The sequence below is a fragment of the Gouania willdenowi genome, chromosome 8, assembly GCF_900634775.1.
Source record: "Gouania willdenowi chromosome 8, fGouWil2.1, whole genome shotgun sequence".
Lineage (NCBI taxonomy): Eukaryota > Metazoa > Chordata > Actinopteri > Blenniiformes > Gobiesocidae > Gouania > Gouania willdenowi.
The window spans coordinates 24,251,788-24,270,691 of record NC_041051.1 but is presented as its reverse complement, the minus strand read 5'-3'; the positions used below and the strand labels follow the sequence as shown (position 1 = coordinate 24,270,691).

At 40.3% G+C, this 18,904-nt stretch overlaps 1 protein-coding gene across 1 annotated transcript in view; it reads right to left on the bottom strand.

The window, feature by feature from the left end:
• Positions 1 to 18,904, bottom strand: part of LOC114468479 (multidrug resistance-associated protein 1-like) — a 46,529-nt gene that overhangs the window by 1,563 nt on the left and 26,062 nt on the right. The window contains exons 18-29 of the mRNA XM_028455406.1: positions 17,987 to 18,154; positions 16,522 to 16,705; positions 16,367 to 16,436; positions 11,163 to 11,289; positions 9,180 to 9,387; positions 5,992 to 6,302; positions 4,788 to 4,987; positions 4,525 to 4,651; positions 2,896 to 2,997; positions 1,968 to 2,114; positions 1,727 to 1,885; positions 1,038 to 1,204 (exon numbers count right to left, since the gene is read on the bottom strand). Coding sequence (XP_028311207.1) covers positions 1,038 to 1,204; positions 1,727 to 1,885; positions 1,968 to 2,114; positions 2,896 to 2,997; positions 4,525 to 4,651; positions 4,788 to 4,987; positions 5,992 to 6,302; positions 9,180 to 9,387; positions 11,163 to 11,289; positions 16,367 to 16,436; positions 16,522 to 16,705; positions 17,987 to 18,154 — 1,970 coding nt within the window. The remainder of the gene's footprint in view (positions 1 to 1,037; positions 1,205 to 1,726; positions 1,886 to 1,967; positions 2,115 to 2,895; positions 2,998 to 4,524; positions 4,652 to 4,787; positions 4,988 to 5,991; positions 6,303 to 9,179; positions 9,388 to 11,162; positions 11,290 to 16,366; positions 16,437 to 16,521; positions 16,706 to 17,986; positions 18,155 to 18,904) is intronic.

The window sequence follows — 18,904 nt, the reverse complement described above, 5'->3', positions numbered from 1 at the left end:
TTTGAAAATTATTTGGTGTGTCCTGTACTACGACGCTGGTTAACTTCTTACCGGGGTAAATCAACATGGTAAATTAGGCTGAACGTCTAACCTGGTCAGGAGTTGGATAAATTGGATAAGATTCAAGCCAGCATAAATAATGTGATTTCTTGCAGTGGCTTTTCAACTCATTTCTGGTGTTTTCACTGAAAGTTGTGGCAAAAACAATGGAGTATATTTATTTTATTTATTTGACCTTTATTTTACCAAGTAAAAATGTTTGAGAACCAGTTCTCATTTACAAACATGACCTGGTCAAGAGGCACTCTGCAACGCATGCACATGTAAACAACAGACACAAATATACATGAAAATATAGCATGAAACAAAGTAAACAAGTAAAAGCATGGCAGCATATGCAGGTGAGTGAATGTGGATGAGGTGTAATACAATGGGGGTGTACAGTATATATACCGTAAGTATGCTTGTGTGTGTAAAGTCAAAAGTGATCACATGTATTACATGGAAAAACCATAATAGTGTCGAAAATGAATTTTTGCTGGAGTGAGGTGATATCACTGGGAATACTGGGAACAATCTAGAACAAAAATGGAGTCAACCAATCACTGTTCTCCTTGTCTGGAAAAGAAAAACAAAAAATCACGTAAAGAATGAAGTAAAAACACTTCTATGCATCCGTCTACTGGACTCCACATCCCACAATGCAATGCACCAAACTGTAAATAAGAGAGTGTTTACAGTGGAGATCAAAACACATTTTCGAGTGATAATTTAAACATTTATCATCTTTTTTTAGCAAATTATCTTAGATATATTGCTCTAAGAGGCCTACACTGTCTTTATCTGATAAAACTTTGTCTCCTGCAGCTTTAAAATATTCCAGTACATTAATTTCTTTGGTTGGAGATTGTTTAACTGCTTAAAGGACCGTACAACTCATCATTTAGAAGTGAACGCCACATTACGAATGGCAGAACTCACAGATAAAATAGCATTTGATTCATAGTACATGGTTGTGTGTCCAGATCTTCTAATACCTGAGGTTGTCTCCTCCTTCACTACATTCATGGCTGAGTTGATCTGGAAGGCTGGACACAAAACTCTTGAGATGGGACAATTCCAAAGCCAACCAAATGTCTTCATCAGAGTACGAGTCAAACGGATCCAAGTTCATCCTCAGAGAGCCTGAAAACAGCAGAGGATCCTGTGTAAAAAGAAAAGTGGCATCAGTTCATCACGTCACACTGGTTTCATCTTAGTATTCATCACTAGCTGGGTTTCCATTACAGGTTTTCGCAAAATAAAAATATTTCTAATGACGACAAAGTATAATTGCACTTTGAACGTGTTCCCATTGAAGGTTGTTTTGGGCAGGAGCCTCGCAAGTTTTTAAGTATGTTTTTAAGAAATGTTCCGGTCTACTCTTCTGTCTACACGTACTGTGTCATGTTTACTCGGAGAGTAGTGGTCATGTGACCAGGTACGTCACGTCCTGTGACGTGTATTTGCTAAAAAGGTGTTTTCATAGCGCTTTTGCGACACATATCAATATCGAAACGTCTGAAATATCTCCTCATTAAAGCGTAAAAACATTTTTGCAATATTTGAGTTTTTTTTTCGAAATGTGTGCGCTTTCATTACCAGTTTTTATTGCGCTTTTTAGATTTTACACATTTCCAAGGGTAACGGAAACTCAGCTATCGTTTGTGGCCAGTTTTCTGCTGACCTGGGGTATAATGGTGACTCTGGAGCGAAGGTCATGGAGGCCAACTTTAGCAATATCGACTCCATCGATAAAGATGTGGCCCTCAGCTGCCTCGATGATCCGAAACAATCCCAGAGTGAGGGAAGACTTCCCGGCACCAGTGCGCCCAACAATTCCGACCTGAAAGGTGAGAACAGGACACAGCCATTCCAAACAATGGTAAACAATGTTAAACTACAGAATAATCCTAAACAATGCATACCTTCTCTCCTCCATCGATTTTCAGTGTGACATTACGGATGACTAGATCCAGATCAGGGCGATAGCGCAGGCCAAAATTTCTGAACTCTATGTTACCATCTGTAGGCCAACGTGGGGGAGGGTTGTACGCCTGGTGCCTCCACTCTGCCTATGAGCACACAACATGTTCCAGTCCAAGACCATTACAAAACATTTCACAAAGCTCCAATAAGCACCCCTCCATTATTCGTCACCATAACTCTCTGTACAGCAGAAATGGGAAACTGATGGCCCGGGGGCCAAATGCGGCCCTCACATATTCTGTGTGGGCCCCAAAGAAAATGCACATCAAATTAACAGTAAGACACCAACATTTACTTAAAAAAAAAAAAAATCACGAAAAATCCAACAAAATGACACAGAAAAGTAAACGACAACAAAAACACAAATTGTCAATGAAAGTACAAAACACAAGCAAAGTAAAAAACACAAATATACAAAACAATGACAAAAGCACACCAAAGAACAACAAAAACACACAAAATGACTCAAAAAAACACAAAACAGATGACAAAAAAATCACACCAAAAATGCACATAATGAACACAGAATAATACAAACCAATGACAAAAAAAACCACAAAAGAACAAAAACACACAAAATAAAAACAATAACACACAAAATGACAAAAAAAAAAAACCAACAACACACAAAAACAATATCCAATACAACCACAAAAATATACCACAGCGATTGTTGTTTCCTGTGTTAATGCTCTGATGGGTCCTTACAGAAGATCAATATTTAGATGTTATTTACTGTTTCTTGGTAATAATCTGGAAAACTTAGGATCCACAATGTAATAAAGCCTGCTTAATAGTTTAACAATTAGTACACAATAGATAGAGACCATGATTAATCATTGGGATAAAAAATGTTGGTGCTTTTACCTCCTTCTCCGTGTCACTGTATTCTCTGACTCTCTCCACAGCCACAATGTTGGTTTCCACATCCGACGACATCCTCACCAGCCAGGTAAGCGAGGCCGTCAGCTACACATTCAACAAATACAGCAGGATTACAACTTGTTGAACTTGTGTGAATATAATAATAAAGTCAAAAGATGCTGAATGGAAAAGCGTTAAAAAGAAACTTGAAATTTGTCTGATTTCAATATTATATTCAATAAAAGCCTCAAACACAGTATTATACTGAGGAGCTTCACAAAGCCCAATACATTACACATGCCCACTACCTCAGACCATAGCTGCACTGTCTGTTTTAATCTTTGTACTGTTGCTGCTATTATTGTTCTGTTTTCATTTCTTGGTGTATGCGTCCCCTGTAAATAAAAGGCATTTTTATTTATTTACATAAAAAACACATTAACTCCTACAGCTAACTAAGATACACCCCAGTTAACCAATAAATGAATGAGTTTGAGCTGTAAGAAGGAAGTTTGTTTATCTATTATTACGGCTAAAATAAAAGCAAAGAATCGCACTTATGCTCATTCATCCATGCAAATCAATTCTCCCTCATTTATACAGTACCGAATACAGTAATAGAAGCTGCGCAGCAATGGTCATGGCCAAAATGAGGCAATTCTAAGCAACAAGCAGAGTGTGTTTCGTCACCGTTTTTGTTCTCATTTGTTCCCAGTGATATCACCTTCATCCATGAGACGTTCAATTTCAGCCGGATTCAGATCTTACTATGCAAACCTCAAAATAAACATCTGCCATTGTTTGGCCACAACTTTTTGTGTGTGAAAACCAGCTTTAATTTGATTTAGTTTTAGTCATTGTCTTTGGACTAAAATGCACCTTAGTTTTAGTCAAAATTTTGTCATCAGGACTATTTTAGTTATAGTCTGGTTTTAGTCAACTAAATGACATTAAGATTTTAGTCGACTAAATCTGTTACAATTATAGTCGACTAAAAAATAAAGCTTGAGAGTTTATTCACTTATTATTGATCAACCTGTTATGGGATGATATTAATATTACATAATACATAAAACAACATGATCATATGAGTTCTGATTGGATTTCATCCCATGTGGAAAAAAATAGTTTTTAGTATTTTAGTATTTAGTATTTATTCTTGATTTAAATATCTATATATTGATATAGTTTTCATTCACGTGTATTTTTTTTAAATTAGTCATAGTCTAGTTACTGTCACTCAAAATAATGTAGTCACCGAAAACTGTATCTATAAAAATTTACACTGGTGAAAACGGCAGAAATGTGTTTGGAAGTCACTTGTAAAAGAAGTAAAAACACTTCTGTGCATCCGTCTACAGGACTCCACATCCCACAATGCATTGTGAGAAATGTTTCTGAAAATGCCATCAAGGGAGTGTTTACAGTGGAGATCAAACCAAACGTTTGAGCAGAAGTTTAACTGTTTCACATCTTTTTTTTCTTGAGCAAGTGATGTTAGATTTATTGATCCATGAGGCCTACACTATGTCTTTCTCTGATTAAAAAAATTTGCGTCCAGCAGCTTGAATTGCTCAGAGTCACTTGAATCTGCCTCTGGCCCTGAGTGAAGCGATAGAATTGGTCATTTACCTGCAGAGCGTAGGAAATGGACAGCCCCATGATGCCAGGACTGAGGTTCTCTCTGGCTATGACAGCAAACAGAGCAGCAGACGACACAATGCAGTTTCCCACAAACTCCAATCGAATTGCCAGCCACCTGCACACAGTGACATCATTCCCTTGAAAACCATAGGGTGAGCCTGCTACTTCAAAATAAAATAAACACCGGTACATTTCTGTGGGGACATTTTTTGTATGCAATGATATTATTGATCAGCAACAGTATCACTAACCTGTTTGCTACAATACTGGGATAGTAGGCTTTCTGATTGTGATCCACCCGCTGGTCACTTTCACTAATGAAACGCTCCTGTTCACCAAAGGCTCGGATGACAGAAGTGCCGAGCAGTGTTTCATTGAAGTGAGAGTAGATGGGAGAGCGGCTGACGGACTCAAGACGCTTCAGCTGGCGAGAAGTGGCTACATAAAACCTCTGAACACAGACAAAATGATACATTTAATATCAATCACTGCAAGGTGGTGAAAAATGTTAAAATAGCTTTTCAATTGCATTGAATGGTGGTTTATTTCTTCACATTATCGCTTTTTTTTTTTTTTTTTTTTTACATGCACAGACTTTTTTTCATCCATCAATAATTGTTTTTTTAATAATATTATATGATAATAACATTTTTCAAATACACCAAAAAAAAGTTCAACTTCTAAAACATCAGAAATGAATAAATAAAAAGCCCTAAATTCAAGGTTAATGTTGGATGAGACACAGGAAAGGGTTTAGCCTGCAGACACAAAAAAAACGATTTATAACATAAGCTAAGGGGTACTTGCGATAAGAAATAAAGGCTATGGGGTACATGGGGCAGGGTTGGGGTCCATTACATTTTTGAGTTACAATTATGTTTTAAATAACCTATGTTCAATTACAATTCAATTCCGATTACAGTGAACCTTCCTTTGTGTTAGCATCTCTTTTGATAATGGGTCTTAAATCAGCTGTAAAATACACTAAAAACAAATATCCATCATCTAATTTGTTTCCTATCTATTGGTTACCTTGTTAGGCTTCCTAATCAATGAAAATATAGGTTCTAATATTTTTTTTTAAATGGTAAGATGTGGTAAAGCTTGATATGAAACATATTTTAATAATTTTTAACTACATATGTGTAGAACTGTACATAGAACTGTAACATGGTTCCCCAGTTTGGCATTAAATTATAATACATTTTTTTATAGAATTTTCATGGCAATTACAATTACAAAGTCAATTATCTAAACTCAATTACAATCTAATTTAGAATACGATAACAACAGATTTTTGAAATTACAATTATAACTACACCATCAATGTAATTAACTATCAATTATATGATTACATTTATAACTGACCCTGACCCTGACATGGGGTAATAAAGTTTGGAAAACACTGTACTAGGCAGTAACTCGTGTCAAGCATTTTGTTCTCCTTCAACTTACCTGCACAAATAAATAGAGTAGACCGAAAAAAGGAATGACGACGGCTACCAACGGTGTGGCTATGAGGATTATCAAACAAGAGCCGATGACGTTGAACATGGAGCCCATGAACATCTTAAGAATACTGGGAATCACAGTGTCAATGGTGTCCATCTCCTTAGAAAAACGATTGACGAGGTTACCACTGGGCGTTCGCTCAAAGAAAGACATGGGTGACCGTAGCACATTGAACAGCATAGACTGGTGAAGGCTACGAGATGCCAAAATACCCCCAATGGACATGGAGAGGGAGTATACAAAGACTGCAACACCTATACGGAACAGATACAAGACAGCAATTAGATTTTAACTACGAAAAAGCTCCAACATTATTACATATACAGAGATAGAAAAGACAATTAAATCATAAATACATTTCATATATTAAAAAAAAGTCACAAACATTGAATTAATCAACCTTGCAAATATAGACGGTACCGTATCTTGTGTAACAATATTAAGTGTGCACACACCCAGGGGGCCAAAGCCTGCTTCGGAGTGAACTGAGTACAATGTAAATGTTGTATTGTTTGTGCGTTCGCTGTGTCTGAATTGTAAGAAAATGCAATTTCATAGAAAAATTATTCTCTTCAATTGCCTCATAAATCAGAAAAAACACTCGCTGATATGTCCACTGTTTCACTCAACCTACCAGGTGGTTTTGAATGTCTTCAATATCAGGAGCATGCTGGTAACGTAAGTGAATGCTAACAAAGTCAAAGTAAAAATGTTTACGATGAGGCTACTTTACAGCGTGCCAACATTTAAAAAAAAATAAAAAAGGTTTGCCAGCCAACGTCACTGTAAATATAACGTTACACTACAAGTCTGATAGCTCGTTAGCTAGCTCTGGGACAGAGATGGATCTGACCAATCATATACACAGCCTAAGCAGCTCAGACTACACTGTTTAGCTCAAGAAACTGGTCTTCATTTCTGGTGAGAAATTAGCTGCCCCCTAGAATATTCCCAGTGACCAATGGATGTCAGACTTGTCCAAATGTCCAGCTACGACACAGCCTGACATATAATACAGATATCAAAAAGAGAAGCCCAGTGTGTACACAAAGGACAATTTGCATCTATATACATCTTTACATGTGTATAATTACTTATTTTGTGGTCATGAGCAAAACTTAAGAAGTTTTAAGATATGGGTTCAGATTCCTGCTCTTTGGTCTATGGGACCATGAGATTCCTTTGGGATAATATACAATTTCCAGCCATCCTTTTGCTGGTTTGTGCCATGAACAGCACAATAACTCCTGGACATGCTCTATTGTTGCTTCACTCTACTTGTGAACAATGCCAAATGTCCTGCTTTCTGCCCCCTGGCTGTGCGTGCAGATCTGCGATGAAGTTGCACAGAAACTAGGGATGTAACGATTAATCGTAAGGCAGTTAAAAATCGATTTAAAGGTATCACGGTTCACATCAATATTCTGAAAATTGAATCGCAGTAGTTTTTTTAAACAGCAGAGGGCGCTATATATATATATATATTTATCTCTTCTCTTGTCCAGCAGTGTAAGCGGCGGGCAGAATCTGCTACTACTTTCTTTCTGGCCGCCTTCTACTATTAAACATGTTCATAAATGATTCCTTACCCGTATAGCACCGAAAGAATATCTGTAATATTACATGAATATCTGTAAAAGTCACATTTTTCTATTAGCTCTGTCTGCTAGCACATAGCATCTCTTCCTCACTGCTAGAATAACTACATGCCAACCGACCACTGGGTTACCAGTGCCCTCTGCTGGTCCAAACAAATATCTGACATGAATACAATGCAATGACTGTTATTTTTTTTAAGTCCAATGGTTAAGGCACAAAATACATTTTCAGTTGCACTTTTAAAAAGAAAAAAAACTATTATGCAGTTTTGCTTTGTTTAATATTGAACCAGAATTTAAATGAATAGGCTTCTTCTTCATTTGTATTATTCCTTTATTTATTTTATTCAAGATTTGATTTTTAGTTAAATTGCATTGTTTTGAATAGTTTATCAAAGGATTCTTTTGACAATGAAAAGTAAAAGGAAAATAGTACAGTATTTTCAAAAAAAATAAAGAAATATTTTTCAGTCATCATTTGTCTACAGTCCCATTTTGTAAAATAAATCGTGAGATAATCGCACCGTGAACCCAGTATCGTGAATCAAATCGTATCGGGAGTTGAGTGAATCGTTACATCCTGAACAGAAACCCATCTATTGAGGGCCAGCAGTTAAAAACAGTTGCAGAACAAAGCACCCCGGTGTTAATAGAACTACTGGAGGGCTCCAAACAAACTAAACACAAAGTTACAAAGGCTATCGCTAGATTTGAGCTATAAACTGCTGTGCTATTAATGTGGAGGAGGATTATAGACAGAGGTGGGTGGAGCTTATAATTTTTCAACAAGAGGAAAGTAGTCTCTATATGGCACTAACATCTGCTCCTTAAGCACTGACAGCTGTAGTGTCTATATATCACGTCTCACTTCAACTCTGATGACCGAGTCTGCAGCCGTTTTCTTTGACTGTGAGTGAATCTACAAAAGCCTGTAAACAACACTTCCACTCAGTCAATAACAACAGGAATAATGGGACAATACTGTAATTAATAATAATATTTATCAATAGAGAGCTGCTCTTTTCTTCAGTAAAGACTGCTGTGCCTCAGCAGCTGAATGTAAAAGAGCAACAGTTTGCGTCTGAACAGATTTGAATCATTAAGGTTCAAATTTAGTCTGCAGTTCTCTCATATTGACACTGGAATTTCCTAAACCTATAAATTAGCTACTTTAGTTAGTGATTTATAACTTTAATGGACAAAGTTAATCTTAAATAATTCACATTTTTGGGGTAAAAGCAGAATTTCCTTTAACAAAGCCCAAATCTTTGAAGCCTAAATGGTTCACACTTCACTGTTTTTCTTTGTGAAAAAAGGAGACTATTACACATTTCACCCTAATAAATGTAGCTGTTTCAGAATAAACATGTAAAGCTACGTCTCAGCTTGTTCTTACACCCATGAAAACAGCACGTTTTTATCTTTTTAATAATAGGGCTATCATTGGTAGTACTAAAACATTGTAGTAAGATCCTGGAGAAACTGGTTAACACGTCTAGTTTGAGTTGTAATAAAAACAATGGTACTTCTTACCCTGAGAAATACCAAGAATGCCGTACACCCCGAGTCTCATTTGGCTGTTGGGCTGTGTGCCATTTACAGTGGGATCATCGGTCCACTTGCTTAGCCAGTAGTTTGAAAACAGGGAAAGAAAATGATGGATGAACATCAGCAATAGGCTGAGGCAGGACAGAAGTACTCCAATGGCTTTCACATAGGCTGCGAACGTTGACAATTTGACCTGAAAAAGGAATGGCAAATATTACAAAACTGGAAGAAAAGTTGACCTGAAAAAACCCTAAAACTAACAGTTTTCTAAAGATCTTGATTTAAAATGCACCACTAACAAGAAAACTACTCAGTCATCTGCTTTGCAGAACCTATTTCATCAGTGACACCAGCACTGATTTTGATTCCCCACATGTCGACTCCCTCTACCCTTCATCGTTGTTGTTCTTCTAGCAGCTGCTGCCCCCACAGGTCAGCTAAGGAAGTGAGTGTGAACCACAAACAGTCTATGGTGTAGATCGGACATGGGCAATTGTTATGAAAGCAGGGGACACATACTGTAAATGTGAGTGTATCTGATCCAAGGGCAATATTAATAACATTCATGTGAGCATTTAAAATAATGAGCAATCCGATCATTTCACTCATTTTGTGCATATTTGTTGTCGTCCTAAGTATTTTTGTTGTTAAGTAATTTTTTTGTTGTTAAGTAATTTTTTTGTTTTGTCATTTTTATGTGCATTTGTTGTTTTGTTCTTGTTTTGCAAATTTCTTTGTCCTTTTATATCTCTCTCTCATTTTGAGTGTTTTTTTATGTGGTTTGGTGGGTTTTTTTGTACTTTTGATGTCTAATTTGTAATTTTCTTTATTTATTATTAATATTATTATTATTCTGTGTTCATATTCTGTTTTATTAGGCAATGTCCTTTCTTGCCATGTGTCTTCCCTCTTACTCTCTGTACTGTGTACAGATCCATGTGTGTATATGTCTTCTATTTTTTTTTAATGCTGTTTTATTTTATTTTATCTATTTGTTGAAACTGTGCAAATGTCACCTTGTGGGACTAATAAAGATAATCTTATCTTATCCAGTCTGGTCTAGACTGCGTGGATGTTTTTTTTTTTTTAAAAGATGTCATGATGAAGATTCTGTACAGTATATTGTTTCACACTAGCAGGAATTGTCAGTCTGGCAGTGTTTGCACTTTTAAAAGGAAAATTCATATTTATTTGGTTTATTTTAATTAGAAACTTGAAGTCAATTAAATTTAAAAAAAATAAATGTACACATTTTTTTCCCCCTTTCCAAAATATTGTATCGTGTCGATCTTATGAACCAAACATCTCATTCTGTATCTGATTAGATTATCGTCCCACCCCTAGAAGTAAATGTACTTCTGTAATTTGCATTAGGTGATGTCACGGGTCAAAAAAAATGGTAAACTAAACTTGGTTTTGTTTCTTTATTAGCTTTAAATATACAGTATTTATTGGAACATGAACCACTCTAAATAATTAGAGCCACTGTAGCTCAGTTAATCAATCTCAACACAAATGTTCCCTGCATTGGATACCTTGAATGCTGTCTAATTTCTAATTAACACACAACATTTTTTCAGCAGTGTATTAAACAGGTACATCTAAAAAAAAAAAATTAGATTGACTGGCTTGGTTGGGCCTCCTTTTGCATGAATTACTGCATCAATGAGGTGGTTGGAGGCCTAACCAAGTAATGAGTGCACGGAAATGAACATGTTTAAAGTATCTTAATTCATTTTATGTAATGTTCAAATTTTCTGAGACACTGAATTTTGGATTTTCATTCCTTGTAAGCCTTAATCATCAACATTTCAAGAAATAAAGGCTTGAAAAATTTCCCTCTATGTGGAATTAGACTATATCATATGTGAGTTTCACTTTCTAAAATGAGTGACAAAACAATATTTTCATGATATTCTAATTTTTTTTTTAGATGTACCTGTACAAGTTGTTAAAACGTGTCCAAACCTTTCCAGTGCTGGCTTTGTCCCCCTCTGTGAGCTTCCCCACCTCAGTGTTCTTTGGCTTTTTGTAAAGCTCTTTAGCCTCCTTGGCATTATGGTGCAAGTTTGATTCACAACTGTCAGATGGAGATCTGTTTACATAAAATGAATAGATAACTCATCAAAGTCAAACATCTGCAAAGGAGCAGTTAGGGTGAAGCTGTGTTCAGCTATTACAACAATGACTTCTTCTGCTCCTGTTTATTTGTCTTACGGTTGGTTTAATTGTTACTAAATGCCTGATTCAGAGCGTCTCAGAAACATTTGGTGAGTCTTGTCTCTTTAAAACTCCTCCATGAACCGCCACCTTAACGTGGTGGAGGGGTTTGAGTACCCGAATGATCCTGGGAGCTATGTTGTCGGGGGCTTAATGTCCCTGGTAGGGTCTCCCAAGGCAAACAGGTCCCAGGTGACGGGTCCGACTAAGAGCGGTTCGATAGCCATGTATGAAAAATAAAAATCAAAGGAAGTTCACGTCGCCCGGATTGGCGCTACCGGGGCCCCACCTTGGAGCCAGGCCCGGGGTTGGGGCTCGAGTGCGAGCGCCTGGTGGCCGGGGCTTTGCCCACGGGCCCCGGCCGGGCAGAGCCCGAAAGGACGACGTGGGCCCGCCCTCCCGTAGGCCCACCACCCGCAGGAGGGATCATACGAGGCCGGTGCAGTGTGGATCGGGCAGTCGTCCAGGGCGGGGGCCTTGGCGATCTGATCCCCGGCTACAGAAGCTAGCGTTAGGGACGTGGAATGTCACCTCTCTGGCGGGGAAGGAGCCTGAGCTTGTGTGCGAGGTGGAGAAGTTCGGACTAGATATAGTCGGTCTCGCCTCGACACATAACAAGGGCTCTGGAACCAGCCTTCTCGACAGGGGTTGGACTCTCTTCTACTCTGGAGTCGCCAATGGTGAGAGGCGCCGGGCCGGGGTGGCTATACTTCTTGCCCCCCAACTTAGTGCCTGTACGTTGGAGTTTACCCCGGTGGACGAGAGGGTAGCCTCCCTCCGCCTTCGGGTGGGGGGACGGATCCTGACTGTTGTTTGTGCCTATGGGCCAAACAGCAGCTCAGAGTATCCACCCTTCTTGGATTCCTTAGAGGGAGTACTGGAGAGTGCTCCTTCTGGGGATTCCCTCGTTCTGCTGGGGGACTTCAACGCTCACGTTGGCAGCGACAGTGAGACCTGGAGGGGCGTGATTGGGAGGAACGGCCCCCCTGATCGGAACCCGAGCGGTGTTTTGTTGTTGGACTTCTGTGCTCGCCACAGATTGTCCATAACAAACACCATGTTCAAGCATAAGGGTGTCCATATGTGCACTTGGCACCAGGACACCCTAGGCCGCAGTTCGATGATCGACTTCGTAGTCGTGTCATCGGACTTGCGGCCGCATGTCTTGGACACTCGGGTAAAGAGAGGGGCGGAGCTGTCAACTGATCACCACCTGGTGGTGAGTTGGCTCCGATGGCGGGGGAGGATGCCGGTTAGACCTGGCAGACCCAAACGTATAGTGAGGGTCTGCTGGGAACGCCTGGCAGAGTCTCCCGTCAGAAGGAGCTTCAACTCCCACCTCCGGGAAAACTTCAACCATGTCTCGGAGGAGGCGGGGGACATTGAGTCCGAGTGGGCCATGTTCCGTGCCTCTGTTGCTGAGGCGGCTGATCGGTGCTGTGGCCGCAAGGTAGTCGGTGCCTGTCGTGGCGGCAATACCCGAACCCGTTGGTGGACACCGGGGGTGAGGGATGCCGTCAAGCTGAAGAAGGAGTCCTACCGGGCCTTTTTGGCCTGTGGGACTCCGGAGGCAGCAGACAGGTACCGACGGGCCAAGCGGAGCGCAGCCACGGCGGTCGCCGAGGCAAAAGCCCGGACATGGGAGGAGTTTGGTGAGGCCATGGAGAACGACTTCCGGACGGCTTCGAAGAGATTCTGGACCACTATCCGGCGTCTCAGGAGGGGGAAGCAGTGCACCGTCAACACTATGTATGGTGCGGATGGTGCGCTGCTGACCTCGACTCGAGACGTTGTGGATCGGTGGGGGGAATACTTCGAAGACCTCCTCAATCCCACCGACACGCCTTCCAATCAGGAAGCAGGGCCCAGGGACCCGAGAGTGGGCTCTTCTATCTCTGGGGCTGAGGTTGCCGAGGTGGTTAAAAAGCTCCTCGGTGGCAAGGCTCCGGGGGTGGATGAGATCCGCCCGGAGTTCCTCAAGGCCCTGGATGTTGTGGGGCTGTCATGGCTGACACGACTCTGCAACATCGCGTGGACATCGGGGGCAGTGCCTCTGGATTGGCAGACTGGGGTGGTGGTCCCCCTTTTTAAGAAGGGGGACCGGAGGGTGTGTTCCAATTATAGAGGGATCACACTCCTCAGCCTCCCCGGTAAGGTCTATTCAGGGGTACTGGAGAGGAGGGTCCGCCGGATAGTTGAACCTCGGATTCAGGAGGAGCAATGTGGTTTTCGTCCTGGCCGTGGAACTGTGGACCAGCTCTACACCCTCAGCAGGGTCCTTGAGGGGTCATGGGAATTTGCCCAACCAGTCCACATGTGTTTTGTGGACTTGGAAAAGGCATTTGACCGTGTCCCTCGGGGATTCCTGTGGGGGGTCCTCCGGGAGTATGGGGTATCGGACCTCCTGATAGGAGCTGTTCGTTCCCTGTATGACCGGAGTCAGAGTCTGGTCCGCATTGCCGGCAGTAAGTCGAAATCGTTTCCGGTGAGGGTTGGACTCCGTCAGGGCTGCCCTTTGTCACCGATTCTGTTCATAACTTTTATGGACAGAATTTCTAGGCGCAGTCAGGGCGTTGAGGGGGTCCGGTACGGGGGCCTCAGTATTGCATCACTGCTTTTCGCAGATGATGTGGTCCTGTTGGCTCCAACATACCGTGACCTTCAACTCTCACTGAATCGGTTCGCAGCCGAGTGTGAAGCGGCCGGAATGAGAATCAGCACCTCCAAATCCGAGTCCATGGTTCTCGACCGGAAAAAGGTGGAGTGCCTTCTCCGGGTTGGAGATGAGGTTCTGCCCCAGGTGGAGGAGTTCAAGTACCTCGGGGTCTTGTTCACGAGTGAGGGAAGGATGGAGCGAGAGATCGACAGGCGGATTGGTGCGGCGTCTGCAGTGATGCAGAGTCTGCACCAGTCCGTCATTGTGAAAAGGGAGCTGAGCCGAAAAGCAAAGCTCTCGATTTACAGGTCGGTCTACGTTCCAACCCTCACCTATGGTCATGAACTTTGGGTCATGACCGAAAGAACAAGATCACGGGTACAAGCGGCCGAAATGAGTTTCCTCCGTAGGGTGGCTGGGCTCTCCCTTAGAGATAGGGTGAGAAGCTCAGTCATTCGGGAGGGGCTCAAAGTAGAGTCGCTGCTCCTCCGCATCGAGAAGAGCCAGATGAGGTGGCTCGGGCACCTAATTAGGATGCCCCCTGAACGCCTCCCTAGTGCGGCGTTCAGGGCACGTCCCTCCGGAAGGAGGCCCCGGGGAAGACCCAGGACACGCTGGAGAGACTATGTCTCTCGGCTGGCCTGGGAACGTCTCGGGGTCCCCCCGGACGAGCTGGAGGAAGTGGCCGGGGAGAGGGAAGTCTGGGCCTCCCTACTGAGGATGCTGCCCCCGCGACCCGGAAACGGCTAAGCGGGAGAAGATGGATGGATGGATGGATGTCTCTTTAAATAATCTCGGGTCTGAACAATTTGCTGAGTTTTTTTTTCTCTCTCTGCTTTGACAACCACAAACATGAATAAAAGTAATATAATAAAATACTTAACAGTCAGTTTCACCAAGAAAACTATCAACATTAACTGCAAATTTAAAAGTCTCCGTAGACATCTTCAGCTGGAAAAACCTGTTATCAGAACACATGTCCACTGGAAATAAAAGGGAATGGAGAGGAATTAAAAAAGGAAAAGGAAAGAAGAGGAAGAGGATTGGGAGGAAATAGAATGTAATAAAATACAAGGGAAACTGAAGAAAAATAGAAAGGAATGACAAGAAAGGAGAGGAGAAAAGGGGTAAAAGAAAGAGAAAGAGAGAAAAAAGAGTTTTGATGTCTTGTCTTTATGCCAACCACACTTACACCACCATTGAACCCATAAACATACACATTCACATGTACATTTAGGAAAATAGCATCTTATGATCAGTATTGATGATGGTGAAATGTCTAGAGTGTTATCACAATATGATTGAATCCAAAATAATTGTTTGTGAAATATTTGCCATTGTTACCAATATTCTATTGTTAGATGGTTATTATTAATGTTTTTAATGTTGTTTCTATTAGTTATTAGGGGCCATGTATAGTCTAATCTGCCAGGAACCTATTGTTATCCTGTTTGTTGTTCTTCTTCTGATGAAATTCTACTTCCCACAAGTGAACAATCACCATTTTTTTTCCAGGCCAACTGTCCTAAAGGTGGCGCTACAGCAAGCTTAAAGTTTAAAATTTTGAAAATTTGCCAAAAATCCAACAAATGTGCAACAAATTTGCAACTTTCACCAAAGTGTAGCTCCAACACTGAATCGTTTTTTTTTACATTTAAACCTATTTCAAATTATGAAGTCTGTTCTTATAAAAAAAACTGTAAAACTTATTAAATCTATCCCCTCCAAAAGTTTTTGCTCAACTGACACCAAACTGTGTCGACACTAACCATTCATACACATTTAGGATTTAGCACAAATCGAGCCTGCAGTGCATCAAAATGTTTGACTGTAAATGGTAATGTAAACATTTACTTGCAAATTCTTGCTAAATACATTTTCAATGTTCATTAAATTAAAAGTCATTGTAGATGATGTTTGGAAAATATCAGAATTTTATCTTAAAAACTGATAAAAAAAAAAAAAGAAAGAAATAATTAACAGTGTTTGGAATTTCGCTGTAATTCCAAAAATTTGAAATAAAATGTAAATCGCAATGGAATTACATTGTTATTACATTTGACAAAAATCGATTTCAAACAAAAACAAATATGTATTTAAATGTAATAAATGTAGACATTATACATCCAATAATATCCGTAGCAGTTTGATTGATAAACTGATGCCTAAACCTATTTGCTGGTAATGGGTGTGGCTTGTCGTGGCAGTGAATAAAAATGTTCTGCAGCAGTCAAACATGCTTTCACTGTTCTTGTTCTTTTAAAGTAGGTGGACATTTTTAGACTGAATCACTTACCTAATATTAGCAGGCATACTGTCATTTCCAAGTTCTTTAAGAACTTTAGTCTTTGGCACGGACTCAGACACTAAGGAAACAACATACCTTAAATTCAACCTTTTTAATGTTAAAGCAACGATAAACATTGATGCCTGCATGTGCTACATGCTTACCGTTGTCACCTTTGTCGTCAGTTTGTTCAACAGCAGCATACGTTCGTATTAACTCAGCAAAGGCTCCTTCTTTGGCCATGAGCTGCTGGTAAGAGCCAGCCTCTGTGATCTCTCCATCCAACATGACGAGGATCAAGTGGACCTGGGACAAGTAGCTCAGACCATGGGTGACCAGAATACGAGTCTGCAAAAATACACAGAATCATAGTTATTAGTCAGGAAAGGGTGGAAGACATTCAAATCCATTTAATCCCTTGTGGCCTTTCAGAGCCGCATAAAATAAAACATTCATAAAGTTAAAAACACTACATCAAACCAATGCACTTTTATGCCAAATTTTCTTTTAACGTGCAACAATTTAAAAGTAATAAAAGATAGTTTTCCAAATACCTTTTAATATTTTCATTAAGCAATGCTTTCCAGCAAAAGAACACCCTACAAATTCAAATCAACAGGTAAATGTTGAGGCATTAAATCAATGGCAGGATACAAGTGTGGATTCTTATTGGAAGCTCTATCAAAGGTCATATATAATATTAGAGGTTTAGTCAGGTTATTTCCTTTTAAAGTCCCTGTAGAAACCCAGGACAGGGGTCGGCAACCTTCACCATTACAAGAGCCAATTAAATGTAGGGTAGGTGATTTTCGAAAGCTTGATTTTGAAGAGCTTCCCTTATGGCTCCGCCTTTACCCCCCTCCCCTCTGTGCTCCGTCTCACTCACATGCATGTGCACAGCTGCTGCAGAAGAGGAGCTCAGCTTGTATTGTGTAGAAACTTCATTGTCTCATTCAGCAGGAAGTAAACAATAAACTTTACCATCATATATGTAAAAAAAACGTGACCAATAACTCTGTTTTAACTCAGAGCGGTGACGTGCTTTCAGTGTGAGCTTGTGCATGCGAGGGATCGAGAACGAGCAGGGAGACATGATCGGTTAAAAAAAAAAATGGTTCTTTTTTTCCATTTTTTTCCATTTTTTCAGAGCACATAAGATCTTAATTTCTGTCAGGACATCAAGACAATTTCAACCAAAAACTTAAAAAGTGTATCTGGAGAAAATTGCCTACCCTAGCTTTAAGTCCCACCCACCAAACACAGTCACAGATAATCAATATTAATACATCAATGATAAAACACATAAAGAACACACACACACACACAGACAGACACACATGCTCCCCTTCAATATATGGGTAGTACTTTATCACTTGTAAGAAAAGAGACAAGACAATCATGCAGTTATGAACAGAGGTAAAAAAAATAAATACCTCACACAAAAACAACACATAAAAAATGAAAATGGCTTGAATCTGGCTCCTTAAGGCATGGCTTAAACCTAATTCAGTCAAGTTTGAACGTGTAAAAACAAAACTAATGCATCAATGCCCAAAAATGACATTACAGTCAAATAGCAGAGCATAAAACCATTGATAAATGCTAATAAATGTTTTGCACCCTGCTTACTTTGTCCTTTAGCAGTCCCTGTGGTCCAATGACACGATCAAAGATGTGTTTTCCTACGTGAGCATCAACAGCAGACAGCGGATCATCCAGCAGGTACGTGTCACGGTCACAGTACACGGCTCGTGCCAGGCTCACCCTCTGCTTCTGACCTCCAGATAGATTCACACCCTGTGCAAAGGACAGAAGACGCCCCAGTTTTTAGATTGCTTACATCATCTTTCAAATAACTTAATTCTTAAGTTATTTGCTTAATGACAATAAAGTAAGTGTTCTTATTTGCAGATTAGACATATTCTCCAGTGTTTAAATCTCTGCTTGATACCGAAAATAAATCAGATTCTGTAACTAAATGTAGTCAGTGTTTTTTTTTTTTTATCATCTTCAAGTAATGATTTTTTAATGTACTTTCAAGATGGAAAATGTGATAATGAATATTCCCCTTTCATCCATTTTAACTTTTGTGATACACAAAGCATCCATCTATCCATCCATCCATCCATTGGACCCAGTCAGTGTGAAACTCTCGCAACACATTGAGATGGAGGTTTTGCAAGATTCTGTGACATCACCACGAGTGACATCCATGGAGTCAACATGGTAGCAACTGGCTGCAATCAACGGGATAAAAAGAGCCAGAAAAAAGCCAGTGTGGGTGACCTCCAGGCCTGAAATGAGTTCTCCATTAAACTGATTCAGAAAATGAGTTGATAAAAATGATCTGAGTCAATAAATTGATTAATTAGTGAAACTGGAGTCGCTGGGTCTCATTTTCGCTCTTGGCCATGCTCTGCCTGAACTAATTTTAATGAAGCACCGCAGCCCTTACTTAAACTACTGAACTGTCGTCATGGTTACCCAAAGAAGAATGCAACAGTGAGCAGAGTGTTAGGAACCAGTATCGAAGGTTTACCAAAAAAA